General features: G+C 42.2%; 1 protein-coding gene across 1 annotated transcript in view; it reads left to right on the top strand.

Annotated features, from left to right (window-relative positions):
- LOC136884148 (uncharacterized) overlaps positions 1-17,976 on the top strand; it is a 239,606-nt gene extending 221,630 nt beyond the window's left edge. The window contains exons 12-13 of the mRNA XM_068229811.1: positions 15,996-16,188; positions 17,790-17,976. Coding sequence (XP_068085912.1) covers positions 15,996-16,188; positions 17,790-17,976 — 380 coding nt within the window. The remainder of the gene's footprint in view (positions 1-15,995; positions 16,189-17,789) is intronic.
- Positions 17,977-20,173: the final 2,197 nt, after the last annotated feature.

The raw sequence follows: 20,173 nt of genomic DNA on the forward strand, positions 1-20,173 counted from the left end.
TACTCTGATTCTCTAACCTTTCCCAGCTTTAAAATATATTCAACGGATGGCACAGCGTTCGTAATCATGCTGCTAAGAGAAGAAAAGTCTACGTACAAACAGACCCCATCATGACGTATGCCTTAGACATTATCTGGGAACACCTATCGAAGAATAACCTACCTACATTAGGAGTGAAGGCCGCGTATCTTAAAAAATTTCCCTGCCTGGCAGAAGACACTCCTTCCAGACTAATCTATGAGCTCACAAGACAACCGTTCTGTATAGAAGAACTGCTATTGCATTCTACAACACAATACCAAGTTTTACATCAAGAACTGCGGCATCCCATTACGCGCTTCTTATTAAATCCTCATAAACCCACCGAAAAGGGCAGACAAACAATATGACCATGACAGGCATATCAAGACGAGTTATCTGACCTACTTATAACGAATGCTGCGAAGCAGCTCCGGTCATCTAGTACTTTTATTACTCGCCCCAGCACAGATAGGTCTTATGGCGACGATAGAATAGGAAACTGTTAGAAGCAGGAACGAAGCGGCTGTGGCCTTAATTAAGGTACAGGCCCAATGTCTGCCTGGTGTGAAAATAGGAATCCACGGAAAGCCATCTTGAGGGCTGCCGACGATGGCATTCGAACCCTCCAAGTGCCCCAAACCACGCAGCCACTTGCTCAATTTGAGAACCTGGTGTAGACGTTCCAAGTCGTAAAACAGTCCATAATCTTTCAAGAAACTAAAAGTATCCTGCCTAACTGGAAGAGTCCAGTGAAAATAAAAATAAAAGGCAGCGTAGGGTCCACGCCGAAGAAAAAGTAGATAACCTCGATCATCGTCTGGAAAATTCTCCTAAAATATAACTTCGTGGTTTTGCACAAAAAGTGTTAATTTCATAACGGTCAGTGCAAAAAGCTTCTAAGCTTTGACTATTAAAGCCGTAGAAAATAACTGTGGCACATTCTCTTCAACCACGTGACCCTGTACCGTACGTAGAAGCACATTTTATGAGTGGAGTCTGGAAAATGTTTACAGTGTACAAACAGACCCACATTTAATATTCTCTGACGAGGCCTGTTTCCATCTCCATGGTTATGTGTGTACACAAAGCAGTCGTTACTGGAGTGCTGATAAACCAGACTTCGAACATGAAGTGCCCCTCCATGATGTAAAACTCTCTTTTCTTTAGAATACTGGTGATTCTGTTGTTTAGGGTACATCATACTAACCCCCTTTATCAGAGAACTAACAGACAGTTAGCGTGATTTTGCAGGCTTCTGCCATTGTTCAAGCAGACGATAATTCATAACGTGTTTCAGAATTATTATTATTATTAGATAACGATTTGTGGATCCTTCGGTCTCTACGATTTATCTATCTGAGATGATTGTGATTTCTATTTAAATGTACAGTAATTCAGAATACTTTAACATGAGGAACGAATAATTATTCTTTCTTTCTTACTCCGTTTACCCTCCAGGGTTGGTTTATCCCTCAGACTCAGCGAGGGATCCCACCTTTACTGCCTCAAGGGCAGGGTCCTGGAGCGTGAGACTTTCGATCAGGAGTAAATAACTGGGAAGGAGGACCAGTACATCGCCCAGGCTGCCTCACCTGCTATGCTCAACAGGGGCCTTGTTTGGGGATGGAAGGATTGGAAGGGATAGACAAGGAAGAAGGAAGGAACCGGCCGTGGCCTTAAGTTAGGTACCATCCCGGCATTTGCCTGGATGAGAAGTGGGGAAACCACGGAAAACCACTTCGAGGATGCCTGAGGAGGGAATCGAACCCCCTCTATTCAGCTAACTTCCCGAGGCTGAGTAGAACCCGTTCCAGCCCTCGTACCACTTTTCAAATTTCGTGGCAGAGCCGGAAATCGAACTCGGGCCTCCGGGGGTAGCAGATAATTACATTAACCACTACACCACAGAGGAGGATAGGTATAATTATACACCTCAAAATCTAAAAGCGGTTGTATGATTTTCTACAAAACACCTGGATATTTTCGGGTCGAGGATCATGCTGTTTTGCCCCCTAAGCATCAATTAGTAGGAATCAAGAAGTTCCATGTGAAAATGGAATAATTTTATGTGTATATTATTAAACGCTAGGAACTAGTATCTTAAGAAAAGAAACACAAGTTTGTAATGAAAGTGTATATATTTTTTGGACGAAAGTCTAAAAGGTCTAAGATTTTTTTACATTCCGACTTCTCTTATCTGGCTGTGAATGCGGAGTGTAAACCCTCTTAAATCTAAACCTTAGCCAATGAGAACTAGCTGGTCACCCTGTATGTGTATCCCTGTCTGTCCGTGCTGCTCTGCTGTTTGCGAGTTCAGCTTGATATTAGCATTGCAATGTGCAGTAAACACACGCGGACACGTGACGTCACCTGGTTCTAAACAAATGTTACCACAACGCAGAATCAACACAACATTTCCTTGATTATTATTCACTATTTAAACAAACGAATGCTATTTAGAGTGAAGCTCATTTTAACTACTGGGCGTAGCTCGGGTATAATTGCTAGAAGGGCAGAGAGGGATGAGATCTTGTGACTGTATCGAAGTTTAGATCGTTCGTCAGCATACTGCATGTCCCTCTTGCTGTTGTATGGGGTAAAACGCCGTGTTTCTTAACAATAAAAATTTTAAAAATATGAGAAATCAAATCAGGAAAAAGAGAAATAATAGGAATATACATATACTAGGTAAAATCATAGAAACAAGCATATAAAATGAGAATAAAAATTCCTGAGTGACTATAAAACGAAATATCAAAATAATCAGGTCATTTCTCCAGCAATCATTCTCACTACATTGAAAATATCATTAAGATATCTGGAGTCCACCCTTACAACAGAGTCGGCCTGAGAGGATCTTGCTAGAATTTTACTTATTACAGATAAGGAAATGGAAATAAAATATGGGAAGGAAGATCTGCTCCGCGAAAGGTTTCGGACTTGTGAAGGGCGAAAAAGAGAATCCATTTCGCACTTCATACTGTACGATCTCGGGATATAAATGTTCTCCGGTGATACTTTCGGTATTTATTGGAGAAGAATAAGTCAGCATGGGCCTCTGTGGCTCAGGCGGGAGCGCGACTGCCTCTCACGGCTGGGATCCGTGGTTCAAATCCCGGTCAATATGCGAGATTTGCGCTGGACAAAGCGGAGGCGGGACAGGTTTTTCTCAGGGTACTTCGGTTTTCCCTGACATCTTTCATTCCTGCAACACTCTCCAATATAATTTCATCTGTCAGTCAATAATCACTGCCCCAGAGGAATGCGACAGGCGACCGACACAGATAGGTCTTATGGCCACGATAGGATAGGAAAGGCCTAGGAGTTGGAAGGAAGTGGTCGTGGCCTTAATTAAGTTACAGCCCCAGCATTTGCCTGGTCTGAAAATGGGAAAGGACGGAAAACCATCTTCAGGGCTGCCGACAGTGGGATTCGAACTTACTATCTCCCGGATGCAAGCTCACAGCCGCGCGCCCCTAACCGCACGGCCAACTCGCCCGGTACCTAGTTGTTTAGCTCCTCCCCTCAGGAGGACACGAATGAAATAACTTCGGTTCCACTGCATGATCGGCGGTTGCCAAGTGGGGAGGCGGAGAGGGACTGGTCCGCACTGTCGGCTATCCTGAGAATGGTTTTCCGTGGTTTTCCATTCTCCTGCACTAAGGTGAATGCCAGGACAATTCCTAGGTTAGGCCACGGCCGCCAACCCTCTCACCTTCACCGTAACAAATCTCCTGACCTAAGAGACGGCGTCACCGTCTAAGAGGCCCACCTCCCCCTTCAGGGGGAGGATTGAAAAATATAAAGATCCACTGCATAGCGTGTCTTCATACGTTACCAGTATTCGCTAGTGGCAAAGTAATGGACGTCATCAAGAAAAGGAGGCTGACTTTCTTCGGTCATGTAATTCGTATGTCTGATAGCAGACTGACGAAACAGATCCTAACGGAAGTTTTGTATCTGAAAGGACCCAGATGACACCAAGGAGGGGCTGATGATTTGAGGCTGAGCGAGCTAACGGAACAAGATGTCCTGGACAGACGCATATTAAAACAAAAAATCCAGGACAGGAGGGTACCTCAAGACGAGGACAAACCAGTGAAACGACTTCCCTCATCAGAGAATAGAAGAAATGCTCACATTAAGAGAATGAAGAACATGTGAGCAACGATACGTAAACGTTGTGGGAAACCTAAAAATATATATATATTAAGACATTTCCCATCGTCACAGGAGCTGTCGTTTTTTTAAATCCCTTCACACTACTGAATCAGATATGTAGATCAGCTTCCTTGAAGGTGCAAGTAACAATGAGGTTTAAGAAAACTGTTTTAACAATAAACGCATATTACGAATGCAACGGACCGTGTGAAGTAATGATGATAATAATAATAATAATAATAATAATAATAATAATAATAATAATAATAATAATGATGATGATGATGATGATGATGTTGATCAGATGAACCAGTAGAGTGTCATATTTAGGTATAGGTGAGCACTATAGGCAGGGCTGAATTTAACTACTGCAACGCCTCTGGGCCCTTCCTTAAACATCATAAGACAGCATTGCAATTATGTTTATTTTATATATATAATAAATTAGCTGATGTACTCGTGATTCACTATGGAATTCTACATTGTATACAGAATTCTAGGTTAGGTAGTGTACATGTTGTGAGCAGGATTGTATTAAATTACATAGCACTTAACGTTACCCTAGAAACGTGACCCGGAGTCACCAAACGTCTTTTCTCATATGATGACTGCGATAGGGAATTTTCATTGTATGTTAGGCCCCTTGCCTACCATTAGTCACAATCGGGTTGGGGAGTTTTCATTATAATGACAGACACTCTCCACCTGCCTTTTTACATCCTCAGAAAGGCCGTCTTAGTAGTTTTCCCAACTGAAATGAACACAGGTCATTACAATGACGTCAGTAGGAATGACGTGATTAGAAACAATGCTTTCATATGAAATACTCGATCAAATGAATAACCACACATTTTCTCGCTTTTAACGAACAGTACTACGCTGCCGGTATAACAGTCCAAAGTTCCGCAGACAGCCGTGATCCGTGAACACACTTCGTCTTATTTCGGCCGGGTGGGGGTGCCGAATAGTGGAAACTTCCAGGGCAAAAGCTATGCCCTTTTACTAATCTGTTTCTTAGGAGTACCCGATGAGTCGGAAAATCTCGGTTCACTACACAGGAGGCGGAAAAATCTATCTGACTTGGAGGAAAACTATCTGACTTGGAGGTAAATTTTTCCTCCAGGCCAGAGGAGAAACCCCCTCTTCACTACTAATTTGGAATAAAATTAATGTAGAATTTAATAAAAGTGAAGAGGAGGAAGCTTTTCTTAAGAAACGGCTCTTTTCAGGGTTGAATTTTGAGTCATTTAGTGAATTGTGGTACCGGTAATATCATTTGGGATAGGCCTATATTGTAATTCTAGACCAGGTCTACTACTGATGATGATGATGATGTTTGTTGTTTAAAGGGGCCTAAAATCTAAGGTCATTGGCCCATATACTACTACTACTACTACTACTAATTGAGCCTCTGCCTTTAAGTATGCACACTGCTCATTCGAACCAGCGCGTAAGAGTAGGGACCGAATAGCTGGAATACTATGATGAACCATCTGTTACATACCGGCAGCATCAGAAAATGTATGAACCGGAGGAAAGGCATGCTAAAGAAGAAAGTTTTGCAACTCCCCAGCTATTTCCCGCCAATATTCAGCCAGGCTGTTATACTCGGTACATAACAGTAATCCCATCTATCTGAGTTGAGCGGCAGCGTAAGAGACAAAGAACATCACAACAAACAATGGTCAATGTAATGTTATTGTTGATCAATGTTATGCGCTTTCAATATTGTAGGCCTTCACATTTTGTTTTCTTTCGACTCCGAAATACCACTCATATCATAGTCGATACGGTAAAACTGAATAAACCATAAATGGTCGGAAATTGTATTCTCTGTAAGTTTTGTTATGTAATACTTTTCGATAGGACCAATAACAAAAGTATTTAAAAATTTAATTTTAGGCGCCTTCCCCTAAACTACAATTTCATCCGGGGTGAATAAACTTGTTTATAACTTAGACTGTATTTTCTTACTCCCCGACTCTATATACCGACGTTCATTAAATTCTGTTAAGCCATTTTCTCGTGGCTCAGCGTTGATATGGACTTAGCAACAAAAATACAAATTCATGAATATCTGTGTTATCAAAGCCGGTACGGTAACAATGTATGACATAAATGATCGGAAATGTAATTCTGCATAACTTTCGTTATGTAGTATTTATCGATAGGACCACTAACAATATCAATATTTGAGAATTAAATTTTAGGCCTTCCCCTAAACTACCATTTCACTCAGCATGAGTAAAATTATTTACAGCCTAGATTGTAGTGACTCATCCCCCGACTTCACATACCGATTTTCATTAAATGCTCTTCAGCCGTTTTCTCGTGATGCATGTACATACATACATACATACATACATACATACAGACAGACAGACAGACAGACATACATAAGTTACCGAAAAGTAAAAATTGTATATCCTTGTTACTGTGGACATGACCGATACTGAAATACCATTCTTTTCAAATTCTGAGCAATGTACAGACAAAACTCTTATTTTATATATTTATGTATATAAATTTATTTAGTGGAATGCCTCCAAGGTAAAAAAATAAATAATAATAATAATAATAATAATAATAATAATTCAACTGAGAGAACAGACGGCTCTCAACTCTGCACGATTCACTACCCCGGCTTTTTAAACATTAACACGTAGCCACGGTGAGAGTGGAAATTCTCATGTTCCGTTAACCGCTGATTGACGTGCTTCCACCGCCCGCTTGAGTAAGTTGCAGCCCGAAGTACGCAGAACCGAGAGGACTGTGTATCAACATTGTGGTGGTATTTACAATATTATTACCAACACCTTTCACAGAAGCGGAACGAAAATCTCGTTATTTCGCTTTTTAATACCACGAAAGTTTTCAAACTATTACAGTTTTTCATTTTTGCCGCCCTGGTCCCGGGCCATAAGTCCCATCGCTGAATAGGGCTCTAACTACAGACCCGGGGCTAGAGCGGCAAAATTTGGGGAGTGGCGCAAATTACGATTGCCCACTTTTATAACATGAAACGCATCCGTTATGGCACTTAAATTTACAAGATTTTTTTTTCAATTTCTTCACTGCAAGTTTAAAATGTAACCTTATTGCCATGCAGCTTAATCGTAATAAACACACCGACAAGCGAGCGCGGAAATATACTCTACTGTTGTCGGTGAACACAGAGGAAAACAATATTGGAGTCAGGAGAAATGGGCACTGCTGTTAGAAATTATCTATGTAAAATGGTAAACAACTGTTCAGCTGAGCGATCGTTTTCCGCCTCTAAAAGGTTGAACAACAGTGGCAGAAGAAAGGCCTAGCAATTCGGCAGTTCTACAAATCGAAGTTGGCATTACAAGAGCACTGGATTACGAGGATGGGATACAGTAAATAACTTCGGCGAGTGAGGAGCAAAAAGAAAGCATAGTAAGTCGTCTCCGTATTGGCCATGAAGGCCCTTGGAGGGGTGGAAGGTAAAGGCTTCCACTATTCGTAACCTCGGCACGTGACGGAGTAGAGTAGTTAACTCTACGCTCGGCTGTCTTTGCCGCCCCCCAGGAATTAACCTGGTACTCATTTTTTTGTAGGCTGAGTGAACCTCAGGGCCATGTGCACCTCCGGAAGTGGAAATTTCGTTTCTTAAATTTTACGACTTCCTAAGGGGGATACAAACCCATGTCCTTCCAGGCGAACCGAGCACGTCTTTACCGCCTCAGCCAGGCAGACCCTGAGGAGCAAAGTATAGAATATGCTGCAGAATTTTGAGTGAGCCATAAACTAATATTACAAATTCAAGAGGTTCATGGTTCATGCATGTAAATCCGCATGTTCGTTAAATATGAAGGGCGGCAATTACCGCAAGGCTAGGTGTGGAAAACATCTAAATACTGACACGCGAACCCGGGAGGCAGTGGAATACGCTACTGGAACCAGATCCGCCACGTTTAGTAAATTAAAGGTCGAAAATACATTCTGAAAGATATGAATGTGACTTTTTTTACTGTACTATTATTTTACATTAGTATTAACTAGCTGATGTACCCGTGCTTCGCTACGGGATTGTATTAAATTGCATAGATCTTAACGTTATCCCAGAAACGCGACGGGGAAGTCACCATACGTCTTTCTCATTTGAAGACCGGGTTAGGGAATTTTCATTGTAATAGTAAGCCTTCTTGCCTACTATCGGTCAAAATCAAGTTTGGAAGTTTTCATTATAATCGGAACCGACTTTCAACCTATTAGGTCGTGTTACGTACATTTAGTACGTGTTGAAGAGATGTTAAGTACAGAACAAAAATGGCCAACCAGACACCAGTGGGATCCCACTAAATGTACGTAACATGACCTAATACGTTGAAAGTCGGTTTCGATTACAACGCAGTCGTGAAAATTCAATATTGATTTTCATTATAATGTCACACATTCACTCTCCACCTGTCTTTGTACATCCTCGGTGGTTTTCCCACATGAAATCACATAGGTCATTACAATGACGCCCATAGGGATGTCGCGATTAAAAGCAATGCTATCAATATGAAATGCTCGATCAAATATAAAAACCACACATTTTCTCACTTTTAACGAAACTTTTCACGAACAGTACTATGTTGCACAGCTGGAATGACTAGGTAGCAGACAGCCGTTAAGTATGTTCATTTCAATCAGCCGCTTAGAGTAGGGATCGAATAGCTAGAATACTATGATGAACTAGTGTGTTACTAGCAGTATCAGAAAATAAACCAGAGGAATGCCATAGTGACGGGACTCTCGAATGAAAACTACCGATATTCGATGGCTTTAAATGAATAGATATCTGACTCAAAGTTGTATAATGATGAATGCAATTTTATTATTGTGCACTTCATCAATAGATAATCATGTTATAGTTTTTATAAATACTTCCCATATACTAACCATGAACCTATAATTATAGAACATTAACCTAAAATGAATGGAATCATTTTTAAATTAATATAATGCACTATTACATGGTCGTAAGAAAATATGTTGCTTTTTTCATTTAGATTAGTTTGCTGTGTTCACAATACTTTAATACTCGTGTATGGTGTCATTGCAATAACGTGACATACCACTACGCACTAAAATTCTCTCACACATATAGCTTAGTCAATTCTCTACGGTTAGTTAGTATAGCTGATGGCCCGCCCACCGCTACAGTAGGAATGAAGTAACTTCCTGTTCGTTTGTTCATTCGTTACAGTAAGGTGGTAAACCTAACCTTCGGCTGAAATTACCTAACATTTGTTATTTTACGAACAGACTATCTTACATTCATTAACTTGTGGTTAGGGACATAAAAGTGCATTTTATTTAAAATGAAACGTAATGACCACAATTACTTTAATCAGGACATTTGATCTTATTTTATAGACCAACGTAGGTATTTCAGTTGCCAGTCACTTCACTCGAACATTGTGTAACGTTTATTATTAGTCTCAATATTTCTGCGTATATCACTCCCAACAAAAGAAACACGCTATAAAAATCGGTACTATAATAAAACAATCCACATTTCGGTAGTTACTTGCTATTTGCTTTACGTCGCACCGACACAGATATGTCTTATGGCGACGATGGGATAGGAAAGGCCTAGGAATTGGAAGGAAGCGGCCGTAGCCTTAATTAAGGTACAGCCCCGGCATTTGCCTGGTGTGAAAATGGGAAACCACGGAAAACCATCTTCAGGGCTACTAATGACTTATTACTAGTACTACCGCAGTACGAAACGTATATTGCTACTTTATTATAACCGATTTCAAATCGGAGTCACGCTTCACAATCGGTAGTCTACCGATAGTTTAAAACATTCGATACTTCCCTTCATATTGTGCCCTACAGGACTCTATGGTTCCGGCCAGGCGAAAGCCGGTCTCGAACCCAGAGTACAGTAGTGAAAGAACTCTCACAAACGTGAGCTGGTGCACATAGTCTTACCTGAACACATATCCTGGCTCGGCCATCTAATAGCGCTCTTCTCAGGGATAACATGGGGATCAATGGGCAACATAAAGATAAAACACTAGGATATGTGACTAATCAGGTAAGAATCAGCTAAATAAAAAAAATCTAACAGAAACATCACTGCATTCAAAGTTTAACAAATAGGGATTTATTACAAAAACAAAATCTATTTACAAAATATAAGAGCTTTCAAAATGCTTGGGTAAAGATAACGCTGAGCCGATGACAACCAGTTCACTGCCTTCACGAAACAGCTGTGCTGTAACAAGCATGTTACAATTGTGTAAGTTACGAAATCTAGAAAGATGGATATCTGCTGAAATACACATCTAACAGTAGTTCCCAAAAATTTACTATGCCTCGTACCATCGAACCCCGATGCCAACAAATATAAACACAAAATGAACCGTGTCCTGACTCGGTCACGAACCCTAGTCCCATGAAGAGTAAGGCGTATAATATTCACATACGAAGAATCAAAAAAGAACGCAACCAACATATCCAAAGTGACAATATCAAACGGGCCAGTGTTAAAATTAAAGTAGAACAAATAGAACAAAAATCTCTCCCTGCGTTCCAAAACATCAAGGTCGTCTACTCCCCCCCTACACACTCGACACGCTGCAGACAGCAATATCACCGAGTTTCAAGACTGTGACGTCAGACACACACCAACCCTCACCATTCGACCACTTGACGAGCGGCAATCCACATAATTTACGAGCTCAGCTGGCTGCAGGCAAAAACAAAACCTCGCCTTTCAACTGTTGTATGTCCGGCGCTCCCTTCTCGCTCCGCCAGCCAGCTACACGCGCGCCAAGTGTCATTCTTCTAGCCTCGACGCGCAGCCCTCAGTGCGCGTGCCTGAACCATCGTGTGTGTAATATAAAGAGGAACTCCCAGCCTGTCCAGATGCCCACTTGCCCCGGTGTCCAGCTCCAGAATACACCCTACGTCGAGCACGGAGGCTACTCCTCTTGAAAATGTGCTTCGGCCAGGTGGACTGAATTTCTGGCAGTACGAGGTCTCACCTCTGGTCACCGCTCCTCTTCCGCTGCCCATATCCAGTCATACTATTACATACCGTCATATTTCCCTAATTAATGCAAACTCCCTTGGTTTCGCCAAGTAAGAATTCTTCCTACATTGAACTTGCTTTTATGAACTCAGCAAGGAAGGACTTTCCAAAACATTTATGTCAGTACTTCTGATAGTTTTCGACTATCGACTTTTCATATATCAAGGACTATCTTTTCAAGATAGAAGTGGATGTAAATACTGTAAACTTGTGTATAGTGTACAGAAGATAGACTCTTTCTCAAGATTCCTAATTCATTTTGCTTCAAGTTAAATTTCAGTTTTATTTGTGTAAATAGTGTATTTTGCAGTTGAAGCGAATAATAAAGTTGTGTTTTGTAAATCTCAACCTTGGTTACAACATCAACTCACGTAATCTGGCTGCTAAAAGCACTCTTTAAATACACCTGGGCTATCCGCCCTCATCTCAATATCACCAGCAATATAACAAATCTTATTTCCGCCTCCCATGGGCTCAACCTTGATAATACAAAGACACAAATTAATATGCGATAGTCACATGGCCATAATAAGGCATCTCTAATGCATCCAATACACTTTCAAACTGTGCTGGGCTTTTTCATCTCAATACATACAGTCAGCTACATGCATAATGCTCACATCTCTCAAACATTCGGACTTGCTCGCCCTGTCAGTAAAGCTGGGTGAATTACGGGTTGAATCCTGGTCTCAACTATACAGCCTACGTCTGCAGAAACAAATGCCTGAACGCGACACAATAAATAGTGCCTGCCTGTTAGACTAACCTACTATGACCAAGGGAGTTCGACCTGACCCATGAAGATAATACTTACGCTAATATAATACAATCGAAATGAAATATAAACACACCAATAAGGAATCTACAAACTATCATCTACCCTAATGTACGGGGTTCGAGCTTGAGGCCTAGCTCTATATTACAAAGAATTTTCCTACCATAACTAACCTGTTGACTGACGGCCCCCCTATTCCTATCTAAATTTAAATGACATGCTTGAAACAGAATTGGAAAGCTCTGACCTTATGTGATTGATGACATGACGGAGCGGCCCTCCCTGTGGACCACTGAATTTACCACATCATGACAAACTGCGACGGTTGCAGCAGATACTGGTGAACACTTGGAGACATTCTATCTTGCGTGAGTCCTTCGTACAGCTCCTTAGATGATTGGAAGGTGTCCCCTTCGACGTCGCGCTGATCAGGTACACCCAACGTTCCTGGATCGATTCCCGTTGTCGTGTTGGCTTCAGCTCCGGTTGTGGCTTCCTCGCAATGATGATGTAAAGCTCGTTCTTACTTGATGCAGGGGTAATTCCTCGCAGATACAGTAGTACTAGTTGTATGTGCAGCTCGAAGACAAAATGTTGTTCGCAGTGCCGACTTGTAGCATGACGACTTCGTTCAAGCAGCCTTACGGTCAAAGAATGAGCCTGATGTGCCAGGCGGCCTTGCTTTTATAACCAGGTTAGCGTAACCACGCCACTTGATCGCGTGCAGAATACGCGCGCCCGCGACTCGAAGTTTTCCCGCACAACGCACGTCAAGTACCTTATTTAACGAATGCATTTATGATTGCAGCCCTAATGCATATCAAAATAAAGCAGAAATTATGCAGGTTGCAATTCTTGTATCAAATCCAATGCAACTCTTCCGTAACCAAAGATATTAATTTAATTCTTTCTTCCCTCCGAAGGTAAGTTTTGCCGGGATCCGGGAAGCGTCCCCAATCTTCATTAAGAGGCTTGGCTTGGGACATAACTCCCTTTAATGAGGTTCTGGAGATTTCTCATAATGACGCTCCAGCTCTCTTCACACAAGAACGCTTCTTCTGGCCTCTTTTATGAAATATACTATAAGACAATGACTTCGTGGGTGGTCTTATGTAATCCCAATATCCAATACTAAAATCTATACTATTGGTCCATGAACAGTATGGTTCAATATTCCCATCACCAGAATGACATGCTAAAGAAGACAAGTTATCTAACTCCCCAGCTATTTCCCGCCAGTATTCAGGCAGGCTGTTATACTCGGTACGCAGCAGTAATCCCACCTATCGGAGATGAGTGGCAGCAAAAGAGACAAAGAATATCACAACAAACAACGGCCAATGTAATGTTATTGTTAGTTTTATGAGATTTCGATATTGTAGGCCTTCACATTTATAGCTCATTCCATGTTAAGAAAACAGTATTGCTCTTATGACAACAACGTTGCCATATCGAACGGCTCTGCTCAACAGCATCACGGGAAAACGGCGAAACATATATTGGTGAAAGCCAGTATTTAAGTTCAAAATTAAAAAAAGGAAAAATAAGCTGCAATTTTTTAAAAATCTAGGGTACAGGGGTTTTAGGGCGGGGGGAGGGTTTATTTAGGTTTTTACAGCAACATGAGTAGCCTCCGTGGCCCAGGCGGCAGCGCGTCGGCCTGTAACCCTGGATACCGTGGTTCAAATCCCGGTCACTCCATGTGAGATTTGTGCCGGAGAAAGCGGAGACAGGAGAGATTTTTCTCCGGGCACTCCGCTTTTTTTTGTCATCTTTCATTCCAGCAACACTCTCCAATATCATTTCATTTCATTAATCATTGCCCTAGAGGAGTGCGACAGGCTTCGGCAGCCGGCACAATTCCTATCCTCGCCGCTAGATGGGAGTTTCATTCATTCCATTACTGACCCGATTGAATGACTGGATACAGGCTGTGGACTTTCACAGCAACATGGATAAACTACTGCGCATACAAAACCTCAGTACTGAAGTTCAATGCAAGCTGGGAGAAAAAAAACAACAGATAATTTTAATAGGCTCGGGGTGGTGGGGTGCAGTTAATTCCATTTCATAGGTTAGGGGCGCTCAGCTCTGAGCTTGCATTCGGGAGATTAGTGGGTTCGAACTCCACTGTCGGCAGCCCTGAAGATGATTTCCCATTTTTATATCAAGCAAATGCTGGGGATGTACCTTAATTAAGGGCAAGGTCGCTTCCTTCCCACTCCTAGCCCTTTCCTATCCCATCGTCGCCATAAGAGCTATCTGTGTCGCTACGACGTAAATTAACTTGTAAAAAAATTGTATAACACATAAATGATCAGAAATGTAATTTTATATAGCTTTAGTCACGTAGTATTTATTGATAGGACCACTAATAACATAAATATTTGAGAATTAAATTTTAGGCCTTCCCCTAAACTACCATTTCACTCAGCATGAATAAAATCATATATAGCCTAGGTTATAGGGACTTATTCCCCGACTTTACATACCGATTTTCATTAAATTCTCCTGTGCTGTTTTCTCGTGATGCGCGAACATACATACAGACAGACAGACAGACAGAAATCACGGAAAATGAAAAATGAATATTGAATTTTCACGACCGCATTGTAATCGAAACCGACGTTCAACCTATTAGGTCGTGTTACGTATATTTAGTACGTATTAAGCTGCCTCTGTGGATCAGTGGTAGAGTGTCGGCCTCCGGATCCCAAGATAGCGGGTTCAAACCTGGCAGAGGTAGTCGAATTTTCGAAGGGCGGAGAAAAGTCCATTCGACACTCCATGTTGTACGATGTCGGCATGTAAAAGATCTCTGGTGACACATTTGGTGTTTACCCGACAAAATTCATTAAATTTCAGCCATAGACGCCCAAGAGAGTTTCGGTTTACTCGCTCTGCCATCTAGTGGGGGCCTAGAGTAAAACGGAACGTCGAAATTGACGAGCAGACAGCCAGATGGCGTCAAATTGAAATGTCTGCACAGGGTAGCTGAGGCCATACGATTATTATTATTATTATTAGTACGTATTGAAGAGTTGTTAGGTAAGGGTAAGGGTTATTCTGCCCGAAGGCAGGTCCGAACCTCCGCAGAGGTGTCCCTGAGCCGGAGTTTACGTGCGGTAGGGTGGTCAGTTCCTTTCCGCTCCTCCATTCCCTTACCCCACACCAACAGCGCGTGGCAACCCAGCCAACTCCTGACCACGCCCAATGTTGCTTAACTTCGGAGATCTCACGGGATCCGGTGTTTCAACACGGCTACGGCTGTTGGCGAAGAGTTGTTAAGTACAGAACAAAAATGGCCAACCAGACACCAGTGTGATCCGAACCCACAACCTCCCGATTTCGCGTCGGTTGCTCTACCAATTGAACTATGGTCGCCTAGGCCATCTCTGTTCTGTTGGAAAGGATCTGAGCTACAGGTCTGGTACTACTACCATCACACTGTAGAGTGCGTTTAAGTTGCCCGTGGGTTCGGATCCCACTGGTGTCTGGTTGGCCATTTTGTTCTGTACTTAACATCTCTTCAATACGTACTAAATGTACGTAACACGACCTAATAGGTTGAAAGTCGGTTTCGAAAATTAAAAAGTTCATTTCCTTGTTAATGCAGACACGACCGATACGGAAATAACATTCTTTTTAACTTCTGAACAGTGTACAGACAAAACTGTTATTATACTGTATATTACAGCAAATACGACGAGTTCGTCCGTCGGTTTGAACCGCCCGCCCGGAAGTAAAGAAGTAACATAATTTTCTGGAAAAGAAAAATTTTCTCCGCCAATCTGATTACACCATCGTTCTTAACTTAACACGAAGAGCATCCCTGATTTTTTTTTTTTTTCGGTATAGTTCTTGATACACCTTGTATTAACACCTAAGTACTTACAATGATCGTTATGAGGTGTCTTGTTCAACAATTCTGGTGAACTATTTTTTTTTTTACGTAGTGGTGTTTTAATTGTTATGTTCCAGTCTCGTGCCGGCAGCCCTGTCTCAATGGAGGTGCCTGTGTGGGGCCCGATGTCTGTGAATGTCCGCACAACGCTAGCGGGCCACTTTGTGAACAGCCAGTGTGTGATCCGCCTTGTGAGAACGGGGCAACTTGTATGGCTGGTAATCGCTGCCTCTGCGATCCTACTTCCACAGGGACACGCTGTGAGAAAAGGTATCGTCTTTGTCTCTGAATATTCCTCTAGATGACTGAATGCAAATTCCACAGGCGAACTTCGTAATTCTATAGTGACCTGAGCACGCAGAGAACAGGTGCATGCATGCATTTATTTATTAAGATAGTGCATAACAGGGAAAGACTGTAGTTACAGTAGACTCTCTAAAGAAATCGATGAAAAGACTAACCATCAAACAAACAAACAAACAAACAAACAAACAAACAAACAAACAGGCTGTGTTAAATACAAGATATACAAGATATACAATATGGAGACAATACAATAATAATTTCATAGCATTGTCTAATAATAAATTGTGCCCAAAATTTGCTTTCCAAAGGAAAGTCACCTCCGTACAGGCCATGAAGGTCCTTGGAGGAGAGGAAGGTAAAGGCTTCCACCATTGTTAACGTCGGCACGTGATGGAATAGAGTGGTTAGCTCTACGCCCGGCCGCCTTTGCCCCCAGGAATTAACCTGGTACTCATGTTTGGTGTAGGCTGAGTGAACCTCAGGGCCATATGCACCTCCGGAAGTGGAAATCTCGTTTCTTAAATTTTACGACTTCCTGACGGGGACTCGAACCCACGTCCTTCCGGGCGAACCGAGCACGCCTTTACCGCCTCGGCCAGGCAGCCCCTAAAATTTGCTTTCACATTGTCGAAAACAAGAATGATAGTAGTGAGATGTAAAGGTAAAGTACTTGTATATTAGGGAATTCTTTCTGACATCATAATATTATAGTATCGAGCTGAGTAATATGCAGAGCAGTCCGGCCCTGCGGTGTAGGGGGCTGCGCGTCCGCCTGTTGCCCGGCGGCCCCGGGTTCGATTCCCGGCCGGGTCAGGGGATTTTAATTCTAAATAATGTATTTACCTGACCTGGGGACTGGATGTTTGTGTCGTCCAATGTTCCTTTACTCACATTCAACACTTTACACTTCCGCGGTTTCCATATACACGCAGGTTCATAACATATGGTACAAAGTAGGGGCAAAAGATCTCTCTAGGTCGACGCCCCGAATAAATAGCATTTTAAAAAAAAGTGCAGGGTAAAACAATGAGGTAAGCCAAACATTCCTCACATGTAGAAGAAGGAAATATGTTAAATGGTCATGGGTCTGGTCCATGTTAGAACTCATTTCCTGAAACTTTACACAGTACAAAGCATGCAAAACACACAGGGCTTTACAATATTTCCCTGTGCGAAAACGTTCCCTTCCTGTTCGTAGAACGTATTCATACAAATTACGCATGCATACTTCCTGAAACATGGTACGGTGGGTAGTGAAAGCCGAGGGCAAACGAAGCTACTAGCTACCTCACAAACATCGCACTCGGTTTCAAGCTCCTCCATCGGAAAAAAATATTCCCGTTTTTTGAAATCGTATTTTACGAACTGCGGGTATTCATCCCTACCTTCCGTAAGTTGTCGTTCATGTTTCATCCTATTGACATGTAATCAGGGGACACAAATCTCTTTGCCATTTTACATATAGTGTATTGAAAGATGGATAACCTGATACCTACTCTCCTTCCGCAAGTTGTGTCTGTACTTAGTCTATCACCCAAACCGCCTGGTGTGTTGTTTGTCCCCAGGAAGTGTGACTATCGTCCCTACCAAGAGCCGTACACAAGAGGATTCCGGCGACTCGTGAACAGACAGTACGAGACGAAATGCAACACTGGGAGCTGGAAGTCTTGTGTTCGTACCCAGCCGGAATACCAGACTGTCTACAAGACATTTTACCGCACCGTGTACAAGTGCGAAGATGACCATCACTAACGTACTGGATACAATCAGTGAACTTCCATAGTAGTGTTGTTTGATTGGTTGTTCTTATTGTTGGTGTTATTTTACAGTCACAGTTAATAACATCTTAAAATTATGATATTCTATTTCACACCATATGAAGTGACACGAGGTCAAATCTGATTGCATTATCAATATTTAACTCTTTCTAGCCTACTATTCTGCTTACCATTCAGTAACTCCAGACTCGCTGATATGTTATTTTTAACCCGTCGCAGATACAGCTAATGAATTGTCCTATCTTTAGATGACCAGAATCTGTCAGACCAAAATAAAATACACAAAATGACCAACAGAAGGTGCTGGGCAGCAACAAGTCAGGTACAAATGGCCACACATGCTTGACATAACATGAGGTTTTATTGACACCAACAACAAGGAATGCCCAAACAGGCCAACAGATGGCGCTGGACAGCAACACGTCAGTGATGCCACATGAGACCTGTGTACGGTATAAAACGAGATGTCGTAAGAGAGAGCGTGAGAAGAGTTGGCCACGTCTCTACCGTGGCTCTACGCCTCTGCATTCGGGAGACGCGACAGGGCTGGACCTCACAGCTGACCCCAAGCGTCGGCTGTCCTGAGAATGGTTTTCCGTGGTTTTCCATTATCTTGCAGTAAGGCGAATGTCGGGACAGTTCCTCGTACAGGCCACGGTCATCAACCCCCCTCACTTTCTCCGAGCATCTCCTTCGCCGTAACAAATCTCCCGGCCTGAGAGACGGCGTTACCGTTTAAGAGGCCCGCCTCCCCCTTCAGGGGGGGAATGAAAACATATTATTATTATTATTATTATTATTATTAGTAGTAGTAGTAGTAGTAGTAGCAGTAGTAGTAGTAGTAGTAGTAGTAGTAGAGCGTCAGATGCCCCTGCAATCGCGGCATGTTGACGTTACCAGAAAAGGCACTGTTAGTGAAGCTTTATTTACTTTATTTTGGTGTCAATGAAATGAAATGGCGTATGGCTTTTAGTGCCCGGAGTGTCCGAGGACATGCTTGGCTCGCCAGGTGCAGGTCTTTATATTTGACGTCCGTAGGCGACCTTCGCGGCATGATGAGGGTGAAATGATGATTAAGACGACCCATACATCCAGTCCCCGTGCCAGCGAAATTAACCAATGATGGTTAAAATTCCCGATCCTGCCGGGAATCGAACCCAATACCCCTGAGACCAAAGGCCAGGCCGGACTTGGTGTCAATAAAAACCCCTGCCATGTCAATCACGTGTGTCAGTTGTGACCTCTCTACCTCCAGTATCCCGTCAAGTCACATGTTAACGGACTTTTGGTCACCCTGTATTAAGAACTTTGATTGAATTATTTAACATTCATCATCATCATCATCATCATCATCATCAATAATTCAGTATTGCAGTTGGTTTTTCCCTACGGTGAGTTTTTTCCAAATAGATCTATCTTGGGCCGTTCTTTTTGAAGACGTTCTTCAGTTGTACAGTTTTAATAAATACCGAAGAAGCTAAATTTCTTGGCTTACCAAGCGGGCGTTTTACAGGTATTTTATCCTCAAATCTTTCAATGATTGAGCCACCATTTCGCAACCTGTGCCCCAGCCATGTTGATCTTCTGTTGTTGATATGATTATTAGTTGTCGCTCGAGTACGTCCACATTGGTCACCTTACTCAATAATGCCAAACTAGGTTCATAAATTGGAAAATTGTACCGGTACAACTACTGCAAATAATTCTCGAAATTGTCAATACTGGCGGTAAAAGGTGACGAGTGTACAAATATCTCTGCAATCTTATCTTGCGAAATAATTCTCCTGAAAGAGACTTCGATGTCTTTCGATGTAACTTGGACGGAAAAAATAACTCAAATCATACATATATCCGGCTTTTCGCGTGTGCCGCTGTGTTTCACCGGTGGTACACGAATATACGTGCGAAAAAAGCACCGAAAGTAAACTGTACATAACTGTTGAAAGGACATATCATCCGTATATCTACCACAACACGGAAAACAGAAAAATCCTTCTTACGGCAGGGAGAAAGGAAAGCAATATTGACCTGTGTCGCGAACGTATTAACATCCGATGTGTCTATGCACGACAAGATTATCACTTCGTATAAGATGTGAAATGGAATATTTTAGCCATAGCAACATATAGGAGTTGTTGTTAAGGAAAGTACATCTAATCGTCCAATGTACG

This window comes from Anabrus simplex, chromosome 12 (assembly GCF_040414725.1).
Source record: "Anabrus simplex isolate iqAnaSimp1 chromosome 12, ASM4041472v1, whole genome shotgun sequence".
In the NCBI taxonomy this organism is placed as follows: domain Eukaryota; kingdom Metazoa; phylum Arthropoda; class Insecta; order Orthoptera; family Tettigoniidae; genus Anabrus; species Anabrus simplex.